This window comes from Anabrus simplex, chromosome 6, assembly GCF_040414725.1.
Source record: "Anabrus simplex isolate iqAnaSimp1 chromosome 6, ASM4041472v1, whole genome shotgun sequence".
Classification (NCBI taxonomy): Eukaryota; Metazoa; Arthropoda; class Insecta; order Orthoptera; family Tettigoniidae; genus Anabrus; species Anabrus simplex.
The window spans coordinates 165,724,908-165,751,540 of record NC_090270.1 but is presented as its reverse complement, the minus strand read 5'-3'; the positions used below and the strand labels follow the sequence as shown (position 1 = coordinate 165,751,540).

The 26,633-nt window shown below is 39.3% G+C and overlaps 1 protein-coding gene across 1 annotated transcript in view; it reads left to right on the top strand.

Annotated features, from left to right (window-relative positions):
- The window catches only part of LOC136875916 (trichohyalin), a 292,525-nt gene that overhangs the window by 240,375 nt on the left and 25,517 nt on the right, over positions 1-26,633 (top strand). Inside the window, exons 13-14 of the mRNA XM_067149535.2 lie at positions 102-132; positions 17,578-17,621. Of these exons, the coding sequence (XP_067005636.2) occupies positions 102-132; positions 17,578-17,621 (75 nt within the window). The remainder of the gene's footprint in view (positions 1-101; positions 133-17,577; positions 17,622-26,633) is intronic.

Below are 26,633 nucleotides of genomic sequence, written 5' to 3'. Positions count from 1 at the left end.
CATTCATTCATTCATTCATTCATTCATTCATTCATTCATTCTTTTAAGAAAATCTTTTATATATTAATCTTCCCTTCTGTTTCCTTCTTTTCTTTTTGTAGGTTTGCAGGCACAAACAGGAGATTTAATGGAGTAAGTAGCATCTTTTAGTACCATACGATCGCTCTATAGTAACTGAAGAATGGAACCCAGAACCTGGTTAAGTGGCCATTATTTTGGATTTTCAATTATTGCCTGAAAACTTTGGTTCGTGACCATGCCAATCCACCATAAACTCGGCTATATGCCAATCCCGTTTCCGTAGCTGTAAAAGACACCATAAAGTAGCAGCACTTCTAAGTGCAGTGCTCTGTAAATCAGAATACAGCCAACTGTTTATTGGAAATGTAGGAATGATTGGTGAAGTTGATAAATGAAAGCAGAACCAATACAATTGGTCCTTAGATGCCTGGAAGTGATGTCATTGTTGTATGTATGGACTTCCATCAAGTTATGTTTGTCCCTGCACTGTCGCAGTCAGACATGTTTTGTAAAGACAGTTATTGTGCTAGAACTTGTGCATTTATTTATGTGATACTAATGAAGTATTTATGTGCATGTACCACGAAATAATTTCAAGTGTATGTGCTAATGCCATTGTGTCCTGTCTACTGCACGTGCTGAACCATGTGGACTTACAAAAACGCTTAGTAATATGGAATGACAAGTGTGCAGCACAGAATAAGAACATTATGGTGGTATTTCTGTGCTATTATCTGGTGTGCATAGGCATATTCAAAGTTATTGCACACCACACAGACACTTTATGTGTGGCCACAGCTATTTCCCATGAGATAGACACTTCACAGCAATAGAGGAAAGGAATTAGGTATGCAAGGCATTTGTACCTAAAGAGTTACAAGATTAGGACCAAAATTTGAGGTTATCAGCGTAAAAGATGATTTGTTTCAGGACATACAGACTGCTATTCCTGCCCTTCGAAACACACACAGCTCAGTATCTCCAGGGTATCATTGATATAATCCTCAGCAGCAAATTCTGAATTATTGAAGTGAAATACTTATACAGTGAAGTTGTAACAAAAGAAACCGTGTCTTATTTTGAAAGGGGAAAAAAAAAAAAAAGGGAAAAAATGGTCTCTGATGTCAGAATACTTTAAAACGAACAGCAGACAAAAGAATAATCAGTCATGAAAAGAAAAAAAGATCTGTCAATGCTACCCTTCTTAGATGAGTAACATTGAGCATTTTATAAAGACATATGCAGGAAATTGATCATGGGATGATTTGTGTATGAAGCTGTGTTGGTATTATATTTTAAAACAATTTGCTTTACGTCACACCAACACAGATAGTTTTTATGGCGAGAGTGGGATAGGGAAGGACTAAGGGTGGGAAGGAAGCAGCTGTAGCCTTAACCCTTAATCGAGTGTGCAGTGGTCTAAACGACCGACCTCTAAAAGTTTTGGACGCGGAATTTGTCTGAAGGTCAGCTATGCCCCTCCTCCTCCAGACTATTTCCCCCAAAGGATCATCTAGCCACCTGATAGGGTGGCCCCTCCTCAGTCGCCCTGTAGACAGGGAGGTAGATGATCGAGTCAGTCTGCGGTCTTTTACACCGGTGCGCCCGTTAGTGTAACTTGTGTCTCGGTCATTGTGACCAGTATGCGCCCGGCTGTGTTTTACTAGATTCATTTAGTTTTGTGTGCATATAAATCTCAGTATGGATCCTGCTGAAGAGGAAAGGATCTGATTATTGATAGAGAGTGTTGAAAAGGAAGAAAGTGAAAGAATAACTGCATTTGTGAAAGACACAGACAAAGTAGTAGGATGCCTATTGGAAGAAGTTGATGAGGCAGCAGAAGATACTTCCAGACAGCAGCCACAAAGTGATGATGAAGATGAAAGTGACAATCTTCAGTTTAGTGACCATGATACAGACAGTGAACTATCTGGTGATGACGGATGTGGTGCTGGTGTTTCTGAAGTGAATTTGACAGGCAAAGACGGTGAGACAGAATGGCGTGCGCACCCAACATTCACAAGGACTGGTCGTGGAGCAGGTCATAATATTGTAACATGCCTTCCAGGGCCTAAAGGTTTAGCCAGGTATGTTAAAACTCCAATTGAAACCTGGGAGTTATTTTTTCCAGACGATATTGTACAAAAGATTGTCGACTATACCAATATTTGGTTAAAACAATGACAACAGTTCTTCAGTGTGTTCACATAAAGAAAATAGTGCGAAATTGAATATGAACTCAAATACACGTAAAATAATGTATAATTCTCTCATATACATGTTTTTCACAAAGGTGGTAGTATGCTGTAAAATTAGTATTTTTCATTTGAAATACAAATATTTATGAAAAAACTGTGTTTTAATTTATGATTACTCATGTCAGAAATATTACAGTGACAGTGGATGAAGGGGAGGATAAATATATATGTAGTTCAAATAGCTTCCATTTTACAAACCAAAAGTACTAATAGAACGGAAAGTTATTTTTCAAAGCTTTCAAAATTTATTCGTAAATCAACTCAATTTTCAACAAGTTTTTATTTTTCTAATGCGGTCATTGAGTACGAAAAAATGTTTTAAATATTATCTAACTAAAAGTTAACTTATTTGCAACAGTGTTAAACTTCAACATTTTTATTGGATTCCAAGGCCGTACAATAAATTATGAAAATAATCCGCTGCGGTCTGAAAGGCCACACGCGCCCGAGGGTGTTCGGCAGAAGAGCGCGCCCGATTGAGGGTTAATTAAGGTACAGCCCCAGCATTTACCTGGTGTGAAAATGGGAAACCACGGATATGTTCAGGGCTGCCAACAGCAGGGCTCGAACCCACTATCTCCCGGATGCAAGCTCAGAGCTGCGCACCCCTAACTGCATGGCCAACTTGCCCGGTGTTTTGGCATATAGCTGCATTTTGAATTACAGTGTAACTAGACATAACACTTTTTATATCTTTCCACTCTACTAGACATTATTTCCTGTACTGTTTTTTTGCTGATGGTTGAAAGCCCCGATGAAGAAGAAGATGTGTTTTTTTAGAATTGTTCGTTCACCGGTGGTCAACACATAACATGTGGTTATGTTTGTCAAACATTTAATTAAAATACATAAATTTATTCAGCAGCAATTATGTTTTTTGTTCATAATTTCTAAACACTTTTTTAACACTTTGGCAGGTTCTGGATTTCACTCTTCAATTTCACAAATAAAATGAAGGAAGAGAATTTACAGAAGTTATTTAAGATACTTATAGAAGAGATTACTGTACAATGATGTGAGCTCAGTATTAGATTGAGCCAAGATAAAATGTCGTACATGATGCTGATGTATACAAAAGGCTGTCAGCTTGCATACACGAATTTATTCACAATTATTTACAAATTAAATGCACATAACCTGAATCACACCCATTGCAAACAAAACATCAGCAAACCACCATTTTTAACAACTGCCTATCCCTAAGCACATATAGATTGCAGCCTTAAAACACAGTTGAAACATTTGACATGCTGATTGTCACAGCATGTCAGTTCAACACAACACGAGGTCACAGGAACATCTCCTGTTAAACCATAACTCCAACTAAGCAATAACTCTTCTCTACCATCAAGACCACCTCCTGGCCAGGCTTCTAGAAAGATATGTTACAAAAAGCCTTCTCGTAAATTCTAGAGTGCTTAATACATAGATATAATGTACATAATATCCTACAGAATATTCTACCATCATCTAGTGACAAAGATACGTCATTCTGGATGTTACAGTGTGTTTCACAATACTGTAGTGGATTACAAATCATATATACAGGTAATAATAAGTTATATAGTATTATTTACAGGTTCTTACATTAACTGAACTCGTATAAATATCTCTATACAGTAAGTGTTTCATACATAACCTTACAAATAATGTGATCATCTGACTACATAATAATAATAATAATAATAATAATAATAATAATAATAATAATAATAATAATAATAATAATAATAATAATAATAATAATAATTCAAGCTCGATAATTGCAATATTTACCCATGAGTGATAGTTTTCAACTTTTATCAGTTTATCACACTTGAGTCAATATCCCCTCTATAACTTGAAACAATTTCCACAGTCTGTCAGACTCGTCAACTTTGCCTTGGTCATAGATCGTATCTTCTCTCTTCCTCGACGTTGCTGGATGTACTCTCCTCCTCTTGACCGGATCATGCCGTGTCAGTGGTGCCTCGCTGCCAGTGTCTTTCTCGCTGTTAGTCTATGCAGTTTCCTCATGACCAGACTGAGCCTTGTCATCAGTAACCTGTCCTCCAGCTGCCCCGTGGTAGTACCAGGCTTACTTTGTATGCGCAGTGGTTGGGTGACTCGCTGCAACTCCGATGCATGGATCTTGACAGGAGGGTTGGTCTTTAGTAAGTAGACCCCATGGCCCAGCTGCTTATCCACCTTTATGGGATCAACCCACTGTGGTGCAAGACCTGTGTGAAACCCTCCAATCTTATTATTGACTGGGTGGTTACGTCGCAGTACTTGTAGGCCTGGTAGGGAGATCTGGGTCTCTTCGACATTTTGAGCCGTGGCCTGGGTAAGGAATCTTTTCTCGGCCAAAGTTTACATCTCCTTGATGTCCTGCTGCTGCTGCCACTCTGCTATGGAAACAGCTGCATCATCTTGGCTAGAAGTGCGTGGTGGACGAATCTGCCAATCCCCGGTGCAGTATAACTGTCAACCAAGGAACAACTCCACTGGGGAATAGCCGGTGACACGGTTGATGTGTCATCGCAGGGCATAGAGTGACTGCGGTATTTGACAGTCCCACAGTCTAGGTTCTTTGTCTTTCAGGTGGACCCATAGCAACCTTTTCAGTTCCTGGTTCCATCATTCCATAGGATTGGCCCTTGGATTGTAGATAGGGGTGGTCCAGTGCTTCACACCCCATTCAGTCATCATCTGCTGCCACTTCCTTGACGTGAACTGACTTCCGTTGTCTGACATAATAAACCGTGGATAACCGTAGCAGCTGAATACCTCGTCTTGTAGATGGCTGGTGATGTGTCGTGTCGTGGATTCTGGTATCAGAAAGGCCTCAGTTCATCTTGTGAAGAGGTCGATGATTACTAGGAGTCCTGTTTTACCCCGTGGTGTTCTAGGGTAAGGACCCATCAAGTCCAGGGCTATGACCTTTCAAGGCCATTGCGGACGTCTCCCTCGCTGATAGGAATCTGCCTTCCTGTTACTTGCCTTGGTGCCGGCACAGATGTAGCACCACTTCACATAGTCCAGGATGTCTTTCTGCATGTTGACCCAGAAGAATCTTTGTCGGATAGACTGATACATCCCTTCGCCTTCTGGATGTCCGGCTTCAGTGCTGTCATTGAATTTCTCGAGGATGTCTGTCATGTGTTGTCTAGGGGTCACCACTGCTGTAGGCATGTCGGAGAGGTGCAACCTGTACATTAAGATTCCTCCGTCAACTCAGAAGTTTTTGTTGCACATCTTGAATTCCCTTGGGACGAATAGACTATCAGTGTTCTGACTCCTAATCCACTGTGTCATGGTCCTACAGGGCTTGTCTTGTTCTTGCCACTGTTTGATTATTCCCAGATCAAGTTCCTTCTTGATGGTCATAATGACAGGTTCCTTAGCCTCACTCTGGTGTTTTCGTTGAAACTCCCTCTCGACAATGGTGCTCCTAGCTTCAGGTTTCATCGTCAGGTGTCTAGGTAAGCTGTCTGCTCGTACGTTCATCGGTCCTGGGACGTGACACACATCAAAATCAAATTCTGCGATTAACAATTTAGATTTTGAGCTAGAGACAGAGTTCAACCATTTTAGAGCGGCATTATCGGTGTAGAGCTGGAACTTCCTTCCCTCCAAGTAGCCTCTGAATTTGTCCATGGCCCACACCACAGCTAAGGCTTCCTTCTAGGCAGTGCAGTAGCGTTGTTCGATGGGAGATAGCTTCCTGCTGGCATACTCGATGATGTCCCTTCCACTTTCACTCCTCTCCTGGAATAACACTGCTCCTTTGCCAGAGTCGCTGGCGCACATCTGCGGGCACAATCTCCGTTGAGGGTCGGGATGTGCTAGACTGGGAGCATTGCATATTGCAGCCTTAATGCCTTGGAATGCTGCTTCTTCCTTGCTGGTGGCGGTTGTTATGGAGTAGATCGGTGAGTGGTATTGCCTTTTCTTCAAAGCGTGGCATGAAGCTGCTATACCATCCACACAAGCCAAGGAACTGACGTACTTGTCGCTTGGTCCGCGGGCATTCAGCCTCTTAGATAGCTCGATTCTTCTCTGGTTGCCTTTCTAAGCCTTCAGATGTTAGGACATGGACAAGATATTCTACGCTGAACTGGGCGAAGTGGCACTTCTCCAGTTGGCAGATCAGTCCATGAATCTTCTGTCATTCCAGTACCTTCCTCAGATGTCTTGCTGTGAATTAAAATGTCAAGATACACTTGGCAAAAATCTCCAACATATCCTGATTATACCTTGTCCATCAGTCGCATGAAGGTGGCAGGAGCATTCTTCTGTCAAAAAGGCATTACTGCAAACTGGTACAGTCCTCTTGGTGTCATGAAGGCGGTCATTGGTCTAGAAATTTCCTCGACCTCCACTTGCCAGTATCCGGAGTTGAGATCCAGCGTGCTGAAAACCCTAGACCCACTTACTTGTTTCAGTGAGTCTTTCAGGTCGGGCATGGGGTAGCCATCACTAACGGTCTTCTTGTTCAACCTGTGGAAGTCCACACATAGTCGATACTCCCCATTCTTCCTCTTCTTCCGTAGAACGATAGGTGAAGCCCAACAGGATGTAGACGGTTCGATGAGACCTTACGCTTCCATCTCTTGAATCTTCTGGATCACAAAGTTGCGCTTATCCGGGTTGGTTGGATATGGACGTTGTTTGATGGGTGAGAAAGTGCTGCATTCAATGGTGTGCATTACCATGGTAGTCCGTCCTATTTTATTGGTGACGACGTCCGGAGAGTCCTTTAAGGTGTGTCTCAGCTCCTCTTCTTCACTCGGTCGAAGATGTCTTAACTGGGTATCTCCCAGGTTCACGTCGACTTCCGTATCCTTGCGAGCCCGGAGTTTTCCATCGTGCCCGACGATCCTCAGACGTTTGTCTTTTCCCGAAAAGACTTCATGAGCTGCATAGTCTAGGATCACCTTGTATTCCGCCAGGAAGTCATGACCTAATATGATGTCAGGTATCAGGTTTTGAATCACTGCAACATCTATTACAATACGCATGTTCATACATTTATTGGTTAGGTTAGTCTGTCCTTGGATGGAATAAGTTACTCCGTCCGTTGGTCCCACTACCTTTGCGAGGTGGTGAGACTTCATATACAGTAGTAATCTGGCAACAGTCCCGTTGACAAATGAATGGCTTGATTGGCTGTCGAGTATGGCTGAAAAATTCTTGTTGCTCATCCTTAAGATGATAGCTGGGCGGGGTTGGCCTATTCTACTCACTATCTGACCAATCTCTCTCCTACTTCACCAGGGTTGCTTATCTGTCAGGTCTTGAGGCGCATTCCTGTCCCCGGTCCCATCCCCCCTCAGTCCAGAATGGGTCAAACCTAGTTTTCCGACATCAAGGCTAGGCACTTGTTCTTCACATGTCCCGCTCTTCCACACTAGTAGCACTTCCTAACTGTGCTGGTCTCTTCTGTAGCTTTGCTCTTGTGTTCCTTCTCCAGCTGGGCAATCATTCTGCATAGATCATCAAAGGATCTGGGTTGAGATACTTTCACTGGGCATCAGATCTTATCATGGAGTAGCTCCGTGATATCTGGTAAGATCTAGTTTTCACTTCCTTCTGAGTGCAGACTCTTGTAGAGTTGGTACTTCTTTAGGATGAAGGCACTAGCTCTCATGCCAGTGGGTTGTGCCTCAGTCAGTAGCTTCCTTTTCACGGAGCTCTTCACCCCTTCGGAATTAAACCTAGCGAGGAATTCCCTCTTGAAGTCCATCCAGTTTAGATTTAAATCCTTCAATTTGTTCCACGAAGTAGTGGCTTGCCCCTTTAATCATGGTGTGATGAGTTGCACGAAAATGTCCTTTGGTAAATTAATTCTTCCTAATAGGCTGACCGATCCCTCGACAAAGCTAATCGGGTTCTCCTCCAGTCACCCATGGTATTCTGGAAGGATCTCTATAATTACATTTGGGTGTAGGTATCCTGTATTTCCGGTTAGGTTTGAGGGGGTTAGAGGTGTGGTGATATGTCCTGTTTGCGTTAATCTATCTTCTACTGTGTGAGGGATGTTTTCCCTTATATTCTAAATATCTCCCTTGATGGTTGAAAACTGGTTTTCCAACATTCCTTCAACAGCAGAAATATGGCTTCCAAAATTTCCCTCAATGGGAGAGATACCGCTTTCAAAATTTCCCTCGATGTTAGAAATCCTCCCCTGTTGTTTTATGCTGGAAACCTGGATTTCCGCCCCATCCTTGAGGTCCAAGATATCCCCTTCCAGCTGGCTTACTCTACTATCGATCTGGTCGACCTGTCCAAGTTTTGACCTGATGTCCGATATCTGCTGCGTTACTCGATCGGTGACGTCGCTAATTTGCGATGAAATTTTGTCATTTACGGTTGAAATTTTTGATTTCATACCCTGTTCAACTTTGTAAACCTGTGTGTGCACTTGTGATATTTGTCTGGTTAAAACTTAGTTAGCCTGACAAATTTTGTCATTTACTTTTGAAATTTGATCTGCTATCTGTCCTGTTAGGCCGGAATTGACGTCTAAAATTTTGTCATTTAGTGCCTGCATCATGGTCATTAAGTTAGAACACATTTTAGGTATATTTACCTCTTCTTCTGTGTCTGAATTTTTTCGACTTCGGTGAAAAACATTTTGGGATCTTCTCCTTTTTTCCTGTAGCGATTTCTTCTTCTCTTTCGTTGGGAGATTCCTCTTGGTAAGTTCATCTTTGAGCTGTTTCAGCAATATATTCTCTAGTATCACTGGCATTTTGATTTACTACACTCATGTTCACTCATAAATTGTTACGTCCTGTCCTACGGTCGCCAGTTATTGTATCCACAAAGATGCACATCAAATGCTGTCAGTTGGTATAGTTATTTATTCACATCTATGTACAGATTAAACACACACATAACCTCAATCACTGCTGTCACTAGCAAATTACACACATCAACAAAGCTGCCATTTTAACAACTGCGTAGCACTTGAACATTGAGACTGCAACCGCTGCATGTCACAAAAACATGAGGTCACAAGTATATTTCTGCTACACCATAACTCTACTAAACAATAACTCTTCCCTACCATCAAGATCGCCTCCTTATATATGTGCCTGGCCAGGCTTCTAGAAAGACATGTTACAAAAAATACCTCCTTGAAAATTCTAGAGCGCTTAATATATAGATATAGTGTACAGAATATTCTCCATCGTTCTCATCTACACAGTACCATTCTGGAAGTTACAATGTGTTTCACAATTTTTTAGTGGATTACGAATTATATATACAGGTAGGATTAAATTATATACAGGTTCTTACATTAATTGAACTGATATAAATGTCTATATACAGTGCATGATTCATGATGTAACCTCACAAACAATGCAATCATATTGTATGTACATGTGATGTAGTAGTAATAATAATAATAATAATAATAATAATAATAATAATAATAATAATAATAATAATAATAATAATAATAATGTGTTGTTGTTTGAGTCATCAGTCCATAGACTGGTTTGATGCAGCTCCCCATGCCACCCTATCCTGTGCTAACCTTTTCATCTCTACGTAACTACTGCATCCTACATCTGCTCTAATCTGCTTGTCATATTCAAACCTTCGTCTACCCCTACTGTTCTTACCAGGTACACTTCCTTCAAAAACCAACTGAACAAGTCCTGGGTGTCTTAAGATGTGTCCTATCATTCTATCTCTTCTTCTTGTCAAATTTAGCCAAATCGATCTCCTCTCACCAATTCGATTCAGTATCTCTTCATTCGTGATTCGATCTATCCATCGCACCTTCAGCATTCTTCTGTAACACCACATTTCAAAAGCTTCTATTCTCTTTCTTTCTGAGCTAGTTATCATCCATGTTTCACTTCCATACAATGCCACGCTCCACACGAAAGTCTTCAAAAACATCTTCCTAATTCCTATATCAATGTTTTAAGTGAGCAAATTTCTTTTCTTAAGAAAGCTCTTCCTTGCTTGTGCTAGTCTGCATCTTATGTCGTCCTTACTTCTGCCATTGTTAGTTATTTTACTACCCAAGTAACAATATTCATCTACTTCCTTTAAGACTTCATTTCCTAATCTAATATTTCCTGCATCACCTGCCTTCGTTTGACTGCACTCCATTACTTTTGTTTTGGACTTATTTATTTTCATCTTGTACTCCTTACCCAAGACTCCATCCATACCATTCAGCAGCTTCTCGAGGTCCTCTGCAGTCTCAGAGAAAATAACAATATCATCAGCAAATCTCAAGGTTTTGATTTCCTCTCCTTGGATTGTGATTCCCTTTCCAAATTCCTCTGTGATTTCCTTTACTGCCTGTTCTGTGTAAACATTGAAGAGGAGGGGGGACAAACTGCAGCCTTGCCTCACTCCTTTCTGGATTGCTGCTTCTTTTTCAAAGCTCTCAATTCTTCTCACTGCAGACTGATTTTTATACAGATTGTAGATAATTCTTCGTTCTCGGTATCTGATCCCAATCACCTTCAGAATCGTAAATAGCTTGGTCCAATCAACATTATCAATGCCTTTTCTAGATCTACGAATGCCATGTATGTGAGCTTGTCCTTCTTGATTCGATCCCCTAAGATCAGACGTAAAGTCAGGATTGCTTCACTTGTTCCTACATTTCTTGTGAAGCCAAATTGATCTTTTCCCAACTCAGCTTTGACTTGTTTTACCATTCTTCTGTAAATAATACATGTTAAAATTTTGCAGGCATGAGATACTAAACTAATGTTGCGGTAGTTTTCACACTGGTCAGCACCGGCTTTCTTGGGAATAGGTATAACAACATTCTGCCGAAAATCGGATGGGACTTCTCCTGTCTCATACTTCTTACACACTAAATGGAATAACCTTGCCATGCTGCTTTCTCCTAAGGCAGTCAGTAATTCAGAAGGAATTTCATCAATTCCAGGTGCCTTGTTCCTAGTTAGGTCTCTCACAGCTCTGTCAAACTCCGACCTCAAAATTGGGTCTCCCATTTCATCAGCATCAACAGCCTCTTCTTGTTCCAGAACCAAATTATCTACATCTTCACCTTGATACAACTGTTAGATATGTTCTTGCCATCTTTCTGCTTTGTCGTCTTTCCCTTAGAAGTGGCTTTCCATCTGAGCTCTTAATATTCATACACCTAGATTTCCTTTCTCCAAAAGTTTCCTTGATTTTCCTGTATGCAGCATCTACCTTCAACATCCTTGCACTTCTCCTTCAGCCATTCTTCCTTAGCTACCTTGCACTTTCTATCCACTTGATTCTTTAATCGCCTGTATTCTTTTCTGCCCTCTTCATTCTAGCAATTTTCGTCGTTCATCAATCAGGTCTAGTATCTCCTGAGTTATCTACTGATTCTTAGTTGATCTTTTCTTCCTTCCTAACATTTCTTCAGCAGCCCTACTGACTTCATTTTTCATGACTATCCACTCTTCCTCTATTGTGTTTCCTTCAGCCTTTTCATTTAGCCCTTGTGCCATATGTTCCTTGAAACAATCCCTCACACTCTTTTCTTTCAACTTGTCTAGATCCCATCTTTTTGCGTTCTTTCCTTTCTTCAATTTCTTCAACTTCGGATGGCATTTCATGACCAACAAGTTGTGGTCAGAGACCACGTCTGCTCCTGGGAAAGTTTTGCAATCCAACGCCTAGTTTCTGAATCTCTGCCTAATCATAATGAAGTCTATTTGATATCTTCCAGTGTCTCCAGGTCTCGTCCACATATACAGCCGTCGTTTGTGGTGTTTGAACCAAGTATTGGCAAGGACTAAATTATGATCAGTGCAAAATTCAACCAGACGACTTTCTCTTTCGTTCCTATGTCCCAATCCGAATTCTCCTACTGTATTACCTTCTCCTCCTTGGCCTACCACTGCATTCCAATCTCCCATCACAATTAGATTCTCGTCACCTTTTACATATTGTATTAAATCTTCTATCTCTTCATATATTCTTTCGATTTCCTCGTCATCCGCTGAACTAGTAGGCATATAGACCTGCACTATTGGGGTGGGCATTGGTTTGGTGTCTATCTTGACAACAATAATTCTTTCACTATGTTGGTCGTAGTAGCTTACCCGCTGCCCTATTTTCTTATTCATTATTAAACCAACTCCTGCATTTCCCTTGTTTGATTTTGTGTTGATAATTCAGTAGTCACCTGACCAAAAATCCTGTTCTTCCTGCCAACGTACTTCACTTTTACCAACTACATCGAACTTTAGCCTATCCATCTCCATTTTCAGATTTTCTAACCTACCACAACGATTCAAACTTCTAACATTCCACGCTCCGACTCGCAGAATGTCAGTATCCATCTTCCTGATGATCGCCCCCTCTCGTGTAGTCCCCACCCGGAGATCCGAATGGGGTACTAGTTTACCTCCGGAATATTTTACCCGGGAGGAAGCCATCATCAGTACATCATTCATACAGAGAGAGCTGCATGTCCTCGGGAGTTAGTTACGGCTGTAGTTTCCCGTTGCTTTCAGCCGTGTAGCAGTATCAACACAGCTAAGCCATGTTGAGTATTATTACAAGGCCATATCAGTCAATCATCCAGACTGCCGCCCTTGCATCTACTGAAAGGCTGCTACCCCACTTTCGATGAACCATTCGTTAGTCTGGTCTCTCAACAGATACCCATCCGATATGGTTGCACCTGCGGCTCGGCTATCTGCTTCATTGGGACACGCAAGCCTCCCCACCACGGCAAGGTCACATGGTTCATAGAGGAGAATAATAATACTAATAATAATCATAATAATAACCATAATAATAATAATCATAATCATAAAATAATAATTCTAATTTGAGCTTGATACTTGCATTATTTACCCATGGGTGAGAGAATATTGATTTTAAATGTTATCAGTTTTTCACATGTGTGTCAATTTTACTTCGCCAATGAACTTCAAAATTATGGCTGGCAGCCTGCTCACCATTAATGTTGGCAAACATAAGATTATTTAACTTTAAAAAATCTTTTTATTTTTATTACCAATAGCGCTCACAGTAACACCCAACTTGACTAAAGGTCAAATTCCAAATGACTGTTGTTGTTAGCAACTGTGCTATTTGGTGTTTTGACCAAGACAACAGTGACAGCATTGGAAGGGACAGTGGCTAGGAATGCAGCTTAGTGTGGGGAGGAGAGCTTGTCCTACTATCAAATGTAATCTGATGCAGCCTGTCATATTGCAATGCAAAAAATGTTATGTACATAATAGGGTAACAGTAGATTACTATCCCAATACTTTGCAGGAATTGATGCGGAACACGTCAACTATTGAAATTTACAAATGATCAGCATTTTTCCTTTCAAGCAATGTCCAGTAAAAGTTATCCAATTGTATACCGAAAAATGAAATACAGGGACTATAGGTCTTAATTTATTTTGTTTACAAGTGTCCACTATTCAAGTGAATTTTTTTTTTTTAGACTCTTCAAAAAATGGTAGAGGTTCTTATATGCGATGTGGTCTTATTTGCAAGTAAATGCCGTTAATTACACAATTGTGTGTGACTCCAAAAAATATTTCATCAGTGTTGTGAGATGTACAGTGGACAATAGTATGATGGTAAATGGGTTGAAAAGTCAGGTTATAAGTTCATCAAGAGGAAAGGTTCTCTTAGTTTTAATTTACAGTGTTAATGGAGTAATAGTATCTCACAGGAATCACTCTAAGTACCTAGTTGTTAACATAAGGAAAGATCGTCATTTGGGTATTCACTTTAATGGGACTGTAAATAAAGTTTACAGATCTGTTCATATGGTTATGAGTGTATTTAGGAGTTGTAGTAAGGATAAAAGGAGAGGGTGTATAAGTCACTGGTAAGATGGTTCCAGTGTATGTGACTCTCACCAGGATTACTTGATTCAAGAACTGAAAAATATCCAAAGGAGAGCAGCACAATTTGTCCTGTGTTATTTCAGACAAAAGAGTAGTGCTGTGAAAATGTACAAACTTTGGGCAGGGAAAACCTGCGGTTAAGGAGACAAGCTGTTTGACTAAATTATATGTTTTGTGCTGTGTGAAGAGAGGTGACATTGAATGATATTAGTTGACAAATAAGTTTGAGTGAAGAACAGAAGGAAAGATCACAATGTGAAGATAAAATTAGAATTCAAGAGGATGAATTGGAGTAAAAAATTGTTTATAGTAAGAGAAATCAGGGATTTTGAATAATTTACCAAGGGTGATGTTTCATAAATTTCCAACTTCTTTAAAATCATTTAAGAAAATATTAGGCTAACAACTGATCAGAAACCTGCTAACTGAGCATCAGCCCTAAATGCACATGAGTGGTGATTGATTGATTGATTGATTGATTGATTGATTGATTGATTGATTGATTGATTGGTTGGTTGGTTGGTTGGTTGGTTGGTTGGTTGGTTGGTTGGTTGGTTGGTTGGTTGGTTGGTTGGTTGGTTGGTTGGTTGGTTGGTTGGTTGGTTGGTTGGTTGGTTGGTTGGTTGGTTGGTTGGTTGGTTGGTTGGTTGGTTGGTTGGTTGGTTGGTTGGTTGGTTGGTTGAACTAGGCTTGAACATAAAGATATGCATAAAGTACATGACTCAAAGAAAAGAACAAGAAATTATTTTACATACTTCACGAGTCTGAGTGCTGGAACAAGCCTTGCAAAAGTGATGGTGCAGATTGGTAAACAGTCTTGAGATGTTATAAAGCACACTGAAGTCAGGATATGGAGAGGTATTAACTGAAGTAACGGCAGCTTGTGAATGATAGAGTAAGGTTCACATGAGCAAACTGAGTAAAAATGATCATCTGTATTGGACTTGTCTGAGCCAGTGTGACCTGAAGTCAATAACAGAACAAAACAAGAAACTTCCTCTTCCCAGATTCATCAGAAGGGCGGGCTTCAACACATTGAGTGGCCATCTTGACACATCCTTAGTCTTGATGTGGGAAGTGTTAGGTTAACCCTCGAAGTGGCGGTCATTTATCCTGACCGAGCTCGATAGCTGCACTCGCTTAAGTGCGGCCAGTATCCAGTATTCGGGAGATAGTAGGTTCGAACCCCACTGTCGGCAGCCCTGAAAATGGTTTTCCGTGGTTTCCCATTTTCACACCAGGCAAATGCTGGGGCTGTACCTTCATTAAGGCCACGGCCGCTTCCTTCCCACTCCTAGCCCTTCCCTGTCCCATCGTCGCCATAAGACCTATCTGAGTCGGTGCGACGTAAAGCAACTAGCAAAAAATCATTTACCCTGTAATGGCAGCGATATTTTACCGGTGTTGCAGACTCTTAGTATAAATTGTGTTAAAAATCGTTGACTTGTTATACATACATAAACAGCACACCCTTTTATCCTCAAAAGTACAAGGAATAAGATGATGATGATACTAAAGCTGTTATTTATCATCCACAAAGTGTAAGACCAAAAATATGTTGAATTTGTTTATATTATTTATTTTTGCAAAAGTTTTGCTATATATAAAATGTTTATATTTAGGTAAATTTAAAAAAATGACGTATACAAAAGAAGCAACAGTTCATAGTAAACAGGTGCGTACCAGTATATAGTTCATACTACTGTTTTTAGCTGGAAAAATTATACAACAATGTATACAACAATTGTATGCTACCACTTGTAGGCCTACATTTCACTCACAGTCACTTGGGTGGGTCTTTCTTTTTACTCCATGATTGTGAGGCCTCCAGAAGTGCACTAGTTTATAACACCCCTGGTGAATACCACCATTACATCCTCGACACCAGAATGTAGACTTCTTCTCCTTCTTCTTTACTTCAAGCACACAACACATAGGCGATTGTTATTCTGTGGCAATATTTCGAGAGCATGAGAGGGGCCTCCTGCATGACCTGTTGGCCTCACAACTGGAATTGGGAACTGTTCATTTAGCAATCTCCTAACTATAGTGATCATGAAGTCTCATCTTGCTAAAGGCTTATCAGTGTTCTTTATGTACAGGACGTATGTGTCAAATAATGTTATATCTAGAAGATTTGAAAAAACTGCTTCCAGTACCTTCTAGTGGGTCTGAAACAAGTGCCATGGAAAATGCACTTACCTTTATTATCTACACCTTCCATGAAGTTATTGTACTTATGAATCAGTAGTGGTTTCAACCCCTCATTTCCCTCAGTGTAACATCCCGTTGTGAGACAATAGACTGGTTTCCTTGTTTTCGTCTCTCTATAAGCAACCAGTAGAACGTCACCTTGCCTAAAGTAAACGATTTGCCTAGGTTCAAGTTTTGTACCTAAAACAATCTGAGACAGTCCCTTTGAAGATTTATTCACTGTTCCTGTGAGGAAATGATTCAATATTGCTGAGATGAGTGCATATCAACACTTCAGATTGATATCAGAAGGAAAACTGGCGACTAAATATAGCTGGCTCAGCTGAGACATTTGTGTGGCCGGCCGCCGAGTATGTAGCAGCTAGCAAAAGATAGCAGAATTATGACGCTACTTTGGCAACGATTTACACTAGATTAGTGTAAGATGTTATTATACAAACTATTTCATGATTATGGCCGAACATTTCTCCTTCAATTGATTCGTAATTAGCACATTTCGATGAATAATAATAAGATTATCGAAATAAAATAAAGAGCATGTCAAAACGCCTGATATCAGGCGTTGCCGCTGGGCAAACGCATAAAACGCCTGATATCAGGCGCTTACCACTTGGAGGGTTAAAAGAAAGCCAGATAAATATGGGAAAGGGAGAAGACTAAAAGATGAAGATGAATGCAGGTGGGAAAAGACTAGGAACACAAGACAAACACAAAAGGAGGAAAGAAACCTATTAAGTCAGTATAAGTAATGGAAAGGAACAAACAAATGACAAGTCATGTCTTTATATATAGGGATGGGAACATGGAAAATTTGTGTGGGAGAACTGGGGTTGATTGGGGAGAGTGCTCTACTATATGAAGTCAGCAGTGTATGAAGGTGTGGAGATATCCCTTGTTTTCAGTTTGTCTTTGTCATCTTTCCTGTTATTCCATTTTCTCATCATGACCAATCATTGTGTTTTTCCTATTAGTTACTGTTCATGTTCCTACCTTTCTATCTAGGTATATATATATGCAACTTGCCACTTTTTTCTTTCATTACTTATTTTCTCTAATCTGTTATACTAAAAATATGATTTTTTCTCCAACTGTCTTATTCAGATTAATTCAATATGATTATGAAATATAGTTTTAGTTCTTCATTTTGTTGTCCATCACATAGTTACAATAAGAATTAAGTACAACAAATTATACCATTTTCACTATGGATTTTTAATGGTTAATAAAATATTTTCTGTTTAGGTTATCACCAAATTTAGAAAAAGAACGATTAGAAGAAGAAAGAGGTATGTACCGAAATAAATTATCAGTCTATGAACATTTAAATGATGTGTATGAACTAACATTATACTATAAATATTTATAAGCCATGATAATGTTCCATTTTGTAAGATATGTATAATGATTCTAGTAATACATGAGATAAAATTTAAAGTTCAGATCATTTTCTGAGAAGAGAGCAAAAATCGATAATCATTCTTCAGAGCTAGTAGTGATATCCTGATAAAATTGAGCTTTCCTTGCATTATTTTCCGTTTTTTCTTACACTTTTCTCAGTGTCATGAAATTGGGAGAGAAAATTGTACTTATCATCATTTTAAATAATATTCAGAATTGCAGAAATAGGATACCATTAAAAATAAATATGAAAATATGATTTTTAATGAGCTGTTTCAGATGAATTCAGTATGATTACAAAATTTATTTTTAGTTCTTCAGTTTGTTGGCCATCACATATTGACAGTAAGAATTAAGTACACCAAATAATATGTAATTTTTTAAGAAGGAAGCCATACTTTTCACACCCAACTTTGTTAATGTAACTTTAAAGATTTTCAGTCTGTTAGAAACACTATACTGAAGTCAATAGCTGCAGTCGTTTAAGTGCGGCCAGTATCCAGTAATCAGGAGATAGTGGGTGTTAGCCCCACTGTTGGCAGCCCTGAAGATGGTTTTCCGTGGTTTCCCATTTTCACACCAGGCAAATGCCAGGGCTGTACCTTAATTAAGGCCACAGGCGCTTCCTTCCACTTCCTAGGCCTTTCCTATCCCATCGTCACCATAAGATATATTTGTGTCGGTGTGATGTAAAGCAAATAGCAAAAAAAAAAAAATAAAAGTACCAAAAAGAAGGAGAATGGCGTATCATCTCAAATTTAGCAGTATATCAGGAAATGGAACCTATAACGGGTTTCATGAGAAAGAAGAGAATATCATTCTTTGGTCATCTGTTGAGAACACCTCAAGACAGGTTAATACGCAGAATTTTGGAAAAGCTTTGGAAACAAAAGCAACACCCTGTCTGGATAAAAGAAATAAAAGAAGACATGGAAGAATTAGACGTAACACTGGAAGATTTAAAGAATAAATCAAACAAAATAAGTAAATTAAAGAATAGTAAAGTTAGATTCCTACCAAAATGTGATAAGAGAAACAACTAAAAGGGTATTTTCAGAAGAAGAACGACAACGAAGATCAGATAGAATGAAGAAATACTGGAAGATCAGAAAAGATAAAAACATAAAATATCATAGAAGACCGGACAGAAATTGACTACAGTGGTCCAGTGCGGCCGTAAAAGCACAATAATAACAACATACAAGTAAAGAAATACTATTAATACTATTAATACTATTAATTTAATAGTTTAAAGTTACATTAAAATAATAATAGTGATGTATATGATGCATTTATTATTTGTTTTACATTCGAATCACTTCATACAGAAAGGGCGTTGGACCACATTTGATGAAAATTAAATTTTCATATTAGCATCTTCCCCTGTGAACCATGTGACCTTGTGTGTCCAAATGAAGCAGGTAGCCAAGCCATAGGTGTAACCAGATCAGATGGGTATCTGTCAAAGAGACCAGACTAATGAATGGTTCATCAAAAGTGAGGTAGCAGCCTTTCGGAAGTAGTCAGGACGGCAGTATGAATGATTGACTTATATGATATTGTAATAGTATTTAACATGGCTTAGCTGCTACATGGCTGAAGGCAACAGGAAACTATAGCTGTAGCTAACTCCAAGGTTATGCAGCTCTCTCTGTATGAATGATGTACTGATGATGACTTCCTTCCCGGTAAAATATTTCCGAGGTAATGTAGTCCCCCTTTCAGATCTCTGCATGGATACTTCATGAGAGGGGACAATCAGCAGGAAGATGGCTACTGACATTCTATGAGTCGAAGCAGTCTTTTGGAAATTTGAATCGTTGTGATAGGTTAGAGAATCTGAAAAGAGAAATTGATAAACTAAAGTAAGATGTAATTGGTATAAGTGAAGTACATGTGGCAGTAAGAGCAGGATTTTTGTTCAGGAGACTACAGAATTATCAATACAAAATCAAACATGGGTAATGTAGGAGTTGGTTTAATAATGAATAAGAAAATAGGGCAGCTATGACCAGTATAGATATGAGGTTTATTATGATGCGATTGACAAACATTCACAGTGATAAGAATTGAAGAAAGGTCCACCTATTCAACGAATTAATATTTGATATGAGTTATACTTTCATGGTACTGGGTCATTGTTGTTAAGATAAATACCAAGCCAATGCCCTCCACAATACTACAGGTCTATGTGCCTACTAGTTCAGTGGATGATGAAATTGAAAGAATATATGTAAAGATAGAAGATTTAATAAAATATATAAAAGTGAGGAGAATCTAATGTGATAAGTGACTGGAATGCAGCAGCGGACTAAGAAAGAGAAGGTAATGCAGTTGGATAATTCAGATTAGCACAAAGGAATGAAAGAGAAAGTCAGCTGGTTGAATTCTGCACCAATCATAATTTAGTCCTTGCTAAATTTCAAATTCTACAAATGATGGCTAGGTATGTGAATGAAACCTGGAGATCCTGGAAGGTATCAAATAGACTTCATTATGATTAGGCAGCAATTTAGAAACCAGGTGTTGGATTGCAAGACTTTCCCAGGAGAAGACATGGGCTCTCGCCACAAGTTGTTGGTTATGAAATGCCATCTGAAGTTGAAGAAATTGAAGAAAGGAAGGAATGCAGGGAGGTAGGTTCTATAGACAAGTTAAAAGAAAAGAATGTGAGTGATTGTTTCAAGGAACATGTTGCCCAAGGCGTAAATGAATAGGCCACAAGAAACACATTAGAGGAATAATGGACAGTCGTGGAGAATATCAGTAAGGTTGCTGAAGGAAGGTTAGGAAGAAAGGAAAGGATCAGCTAAGAATCAATGGATAACTCATATGATACAAGACCTGATTGATGAATGGTGAATGGTGAAAATACCAGAACATAAAAAACGAGCAGGGGAGATAAAATACATGGAATTAAAGAATGAAGTAGAAAGAAAGTGAAGGACAGCTAAGGAAGAATGGCTAATAGAGAAGTGCGAGGCTGTTGAATGTTATTATATGCTCCTAGGAAAGGTAGATGCTGAATACAGGAAAATCAAGGAAATCTGTGAAGAAAGAAAAATTAGGTGTATGAATATTAAGAGCTGAGATTTAAAACAACTTCTTGGAAAAGAAGGCAGGGCAGAAAGATGGCAGAAACATCTCCAACAGATATATCAAGGTAAAGAAGTACATGATAGGGTTCTGGAACAAGAAGAGGCTGTTGATGCTCATGAAATGTAAGACCCAATTTTGAGGTCAGAATTCAACAGAGTTTTGAGAGACCTAAAGGCGTCGATCATTGATGGCATACCCTCAGTGTTAATGACTGTCTTAGGAGAAACCAGCATGGCAAAGTTATTCTATTTAGTGTGTAAAATGTATGATACAGGAGAAGTGCCATCCAATTTTTGGCAGGACCTAGCTCAATAGCTGCAGTCACTGAAGTGCGGCCAGTGTCCAGTAATCGGGAGATAGTGGGTTCGAGCTCCACTGTCGGCAGCCCTGAAGATGGTTTTCCATGGTTTCCCATTTTTACACCAGGCAAATGCCGGGGCTGTACCTTAATTAAGGCCACGGCCACTTCTTTCCACTTCCTAGACCTTTCCTATCCCATCGTCGCCATAAGACGTATCTGTGTCTGTGTGACGTTAAGAAGAAAGAAAAATAAAGCAATTTTTCAGTTTTTGGCAGGATGTTCTTATTCCTATTCTCATGATAGCCAGTGCTGACAAGTGTGAAAACTACTGCACCATTACTTTAGTATCTCATGCCTGCAAAATTTTAACACTATTATTTACAGAAGAGAAGCCTCCATGGCTCAGGCGGCAGCGCGTAGTTCTTTCACCCCTGGATCCCGTGGTTCAAATCCCGGTCGCTCCATGTGAGATTTGTGCTCGACAAAGCGGAGGCAGGACCGGGTACTCCGGTTTTCCCTGTTATCTTTCATTCCAGCAACACTCTCCATTAACATTTCATTTCATCTGTCAGTCATTTATCATTACCCCAGAGGAGTGCGACAGGCTTCGGCAACCGGCACATGTCCTACCCTCGCCGCTAGATGGGGGCTTCATTTATTCCGTTCCTGACCCGGTCAGATGACTGGAAACAGGCTGTGGATTTTCATTCATTTACAGAAGAATGAAAAGACACGTTGAAACTGAGTTAGGAGATGATCAGTTTGGTTTCAGAAAAATGTAGGAACACATGAAGCAATCCTGACTTTGTCTGATCTTAGAGGACCGAATTAAGGAGGACAAGCCCACGCGCTGTGTATGGTGTTTGTAGATCTAGAGAAGGCATTCGATAATGTTGATTGGACCAAGCTATTTGAGCTTCTGAAAGTGATCGGAATCAAATACTGAGAAATAATAATTATCTACAATCTGTACAAAAATCAGTCTGCAGTAATAAGAATTGAGGACTTTGGGAAAGAAACAGCTATCCAGAAAGGAGTGAGGCAAGGCTGCAGTTTGTTCAAGCGTGAGATACTAATATAATTGAGCCGTGTTTTCACACTTGTCAGCACCTGGTTTCCTAGGGATAGTTATAACATTCTCTTTAAAATCAGATGGATCTTCTCCTGTATCATACATCATACATACCAAATGGAATAACTTCTCCTAATGTAGTACGCAATTCTGAGAGTATGTCATCAATTCCAAGTCCTTTGTTCCTAGTTAGGTCTCTCAAAGATCTGTTGTTCCAGGGCCTTATTATCTATTTCTTTCCCTTGATGCAGTTATTATGTTCCTGCCAACTTTGTTCCTTTTCTTCTTTTTCTAGGAGTGGTTGTGCGTATGAGCTCTTAATACTTAACATATGTCATTGAGGAAGTGGCAATGCAATTCTATTCATAAAGGTATCAGCTTGCATTCAGAGACAGTGGGTTTGAACTGCACTGTCGGCAGCCCTGAAGATGGTTTTCTGTGGTTTCCCATTTTCACATCAGGCAAATGCTGGGACTGTACCAAAATTAAGGCCACAGTTGCTTCCTTTCCGCTCCTAGTCCTTTCCTATTCCATCGTCACCATAACACCTATCTGTGTTGCTGCAATGTAAAGCAGATTGTAAACAAAAACTTATACACTTGGTTTCCTTTCTCTTAAGGTTTCTGTGATTGTACTAAATGCAACAACTATCTTTCTTAATACAACCTTCAACATCCTTGCATTTGTCTTTCAGCCATTTTTCCTTAGCTGTTCTGACTGCATTCTTTGGTCACCTGTATTGTTTTCTATTTTTAATTCCTTTTTGTGCATTTTTGCACTTTCAGCGCTCATCAGTCAGGTCGGGTTAATCTACATCTGAGGTTTTTTGACCGTTAGGACTAATTTAAGGTAAAACCATAAAAACTCCAGGAAAATGAAACCTGTAATAACAGATTATAGCTGAAAAAGAATTCATTAAATTTAAATAAAATGAGTAAATGCAGTCTAAATATATATAAAAAATATTTCCAAATAAGGAGTATATGAACTCAAATGCCAAGAACAAAATTAAAATGGTAATGCTACATACAACACATCAACCAACCAAAACGTTGCCATTGATGCTTTCATGGCCCTTACTTATAGACATGTAAAGAGGATAGAGGAGGAGAGAATAATAAAACAGATGATGGAGATGAAGTTTGAGGGAAAGAGCGAGACGGAGGCCTAGTACCAGGTGGATCAGTTCAATAAAGAGGAATGCAAGAAGAAACTTGTACTGGGACAGAATGATGGAAAAGAAATGGTAGAAGGAGAGGGGAAGGTGGAGAAGTGCCATAAATGCCCCAACCTAGCAGGAGTTGGATAAGGGGAAAGGACGATGATGACGAGAAAGAATCTTGTGATGTTCTGTCAAGAACGAGACATGTCATTCCTTTTTAGTTAAAGGACATCTTTCAGGTATAATATGTTATTAAAAATGTTATCTTTTTTAGGTATTTTCTAATTTTATTCATCCTTAATTAATTTGGACAGACCTAAGTTAAAATAAAAAAAAATGGTTTCCATTATAACAAATCAAGATCTAGTATCTCCTGAGATAAACATTGATTCTTACTTCATGTTACCTTTATTCCTAACCTTTCTTCCACAGCCATTATGATCTCATTCTTCAGGACTGTCCAGTCTTTCTTTCAGCTGTTTCACTTATTTATTGACAATATGTTCCTTGAAACAACCCCTCATTTTCTTTCCCTTTTACCTGTCTAGATTTCCTTAGATTCCTTCCTTTCTTCAATTTCAGGCAACATTTCATGGCCACCAAATTCTAGTCAGAGTCTGTGTCTACTGGGCAAGATCTTGCAATCCATCATCTGGTTTCTGAATCTTTGCCTATTCCTGAAAAATGAAAATCCTTAGACTGTTTCCAGTCATTAGACTGGGTCAGGAATGGAATAAAAGAAGCACCCATCCAGTGGCAAGAATAAGAATTGTGCCGGCTGCCAAAGCCTGTCACACTCCTCTGGGGCAATGATTAATGACTGACAGACAAAATGATATTGGAGACTGTTGCTGGAATGAAAGAACAGGGAAGACCTTAGTACCCGGAGAAGAACCTGTCCTGCCACTGCTTTGTCCAGCAAAAATCTCACATGGAGTGACTGGGATTTGAACCATGGAACCCACCAGTGAGAGGCCAGCGTGCTGTCACCTGAGCCACGGTCCCTATTGAAAATTAAGTCCATTTTGATACCTTCCAGCATCTCCAGGTCTTTCACACACATACACCTGTTGTTTGTGGTCTTTGAAGGAATAAATTATTATCAGTGCATAATTCTACCCGCCTGACTTCCTCCTTCATTCATTTGTCCTAGTAGGTAAAAATCATCATACTACTGTACATTACCTTCTCTTCTTTGGCCTACCACATTATTCCAATCTCCTAACACAATAATTAGATTCTCATTTCCTTTTATGTATTGAATTCAGTCTTTTATATTTTTAATATCTTCATCATTGGCTAAACTAGTAGGCATGTAGTTGTACACTCTTGGCTTGGTGACTATCTTGATGATGATGATTTGTTCATGGTGCTGGTCATATTTACCTAGCTGCTGGCTTATTTTTGTATTCATTATTAAACCAACTCCTGCATTTACCCTGTTTGATTTTGTGTTGATAATTCTGCATTCACCTGACAAAAAATTGTGCTGTTCCTGCGAAGATACTGTACCAGGAACTGCCAATGGTCTGGAACATAATTTAATTCAGCGTGAGGCACTGCAAAATAAACAGTCACAGCTGGAACTTGTGTTGAAAGATCAAATAACTACGACACGAGCTCCACGCAAGGAACTGACCTTGCTGTGACGCGCCTATCATGTGTACAGCACGTCATTACATGGAAAGGAATGGAACATATTTTTAAGATATTTTGATCTGGATAAGCTATCAAATAATGGAATATGTCATTTTGTAGTCCATCATTTAAAGTTAAACACATCCAAATTTCGAGTAAATCGGCCCAGGGATTTACGAGTATTTCCAACTCAAAGGAGATCAATTCTGCCACGAGGAGACTGAGTCAGACTCAGCAGAATGGTATAAAACAACAGTGATTCACCAAGCAAAGTCAGTTCATAACTCGCAGCTGAAAGAACAACACAAAGTTGTATGCGAGTGACTACGCCGAGGTTAAAACATAGCCGCCGCGAGTGAGTTTCGCCGATAAGAGATCTGCCGTAATTGTCGTCAAAAGACTTGTATTCAAAGTGCTGCTTTTGGACTTAGAAATTTTTTGAAAATTAAAATATGAACTTAGTCTTCACAAACTACTAGGAGTATTTTGAGAATGTGTGAGAGTAACTTAAAATGTGGAATAATGTATTTGAACTTCAACTCAGTTGAAAGCGAGCATGTAGAACCCATACACACACCATATTTATTTTTAACTTGGAACATTTTTAATTTAAAAGCATGTACATAATAATGCAATTTTCCAATGAAATACATAAATACTTAGTCTGTTAAAGCGAATAACGCAATAAAAGTGTGATTAACTCTAAACAGCATTAAAACATTCATTGCGGGGGAACAAGACGATTATACGATTTCTTCTTCATAACACTAAATATTTGAATGTACAAACATTCATAAGTTTCTACTGTTGTAAATAGACCTTTTTTTCATGTGTCATACCGATGATTATATTAGAACTGTGTTTTTCCTCTGAACAGTTATTCCAATAAATGAGCTTTCGTAATGTTGCTGCCATTGTTACGAACAGTGAACAAGTGCACATAACAAAATACCGTGCATACTTTTATGAACTGCAAATATGAGTTATTTTGAATAGGACAATACTAAGCAATCATAGTGATCAAAGCATTGGAAAAGAGCCAGGTGAGTAAAAACGTCGTCAAATGGATTAAATCCATGTTAGACGGAAGAAAGATAACAGCAACCCTGTTTGAAGAAATGCTGACTGTTAGGGCCACCCGAGGCTGTGCTCAGGGAAGTGTTCTTTCGCCTCTGCTGTGGAAACTCGTGGTGAACAAAATCATAGCTATGCTCAACGAACAGGGTTTTTATACACTAGGATATGCAGATGATCTAGTGATTGTGGTACGAGGTAAGGTGATGAGTGTTATCCAGGACCTCATGCAAAGATCACTTAACCTTGTGGAGAACTGGTGTCGGGAAGAACAACTATCAGTCAACCCGAACAAAGATAAATCTGGTCTCTTTTACAAGAAGGAGGAAGTTAGAGGGAAAGAGATCACTGAAGCTATTTGGACAAGATACATATATCGAAGAACAGGCACTGCACCTAGGTGTAGTGTCAGATAAAAATCTAACCTGGAATCAACATATAGAAAGGAACACAACCCAGGCCAAGAACTTGCTGTATGCATGTAAAAGAGCTGTTGGGAAGATACGGGGCCTAAGAGCATCACTGATAATGTGGATGTACACAATGATCATTAG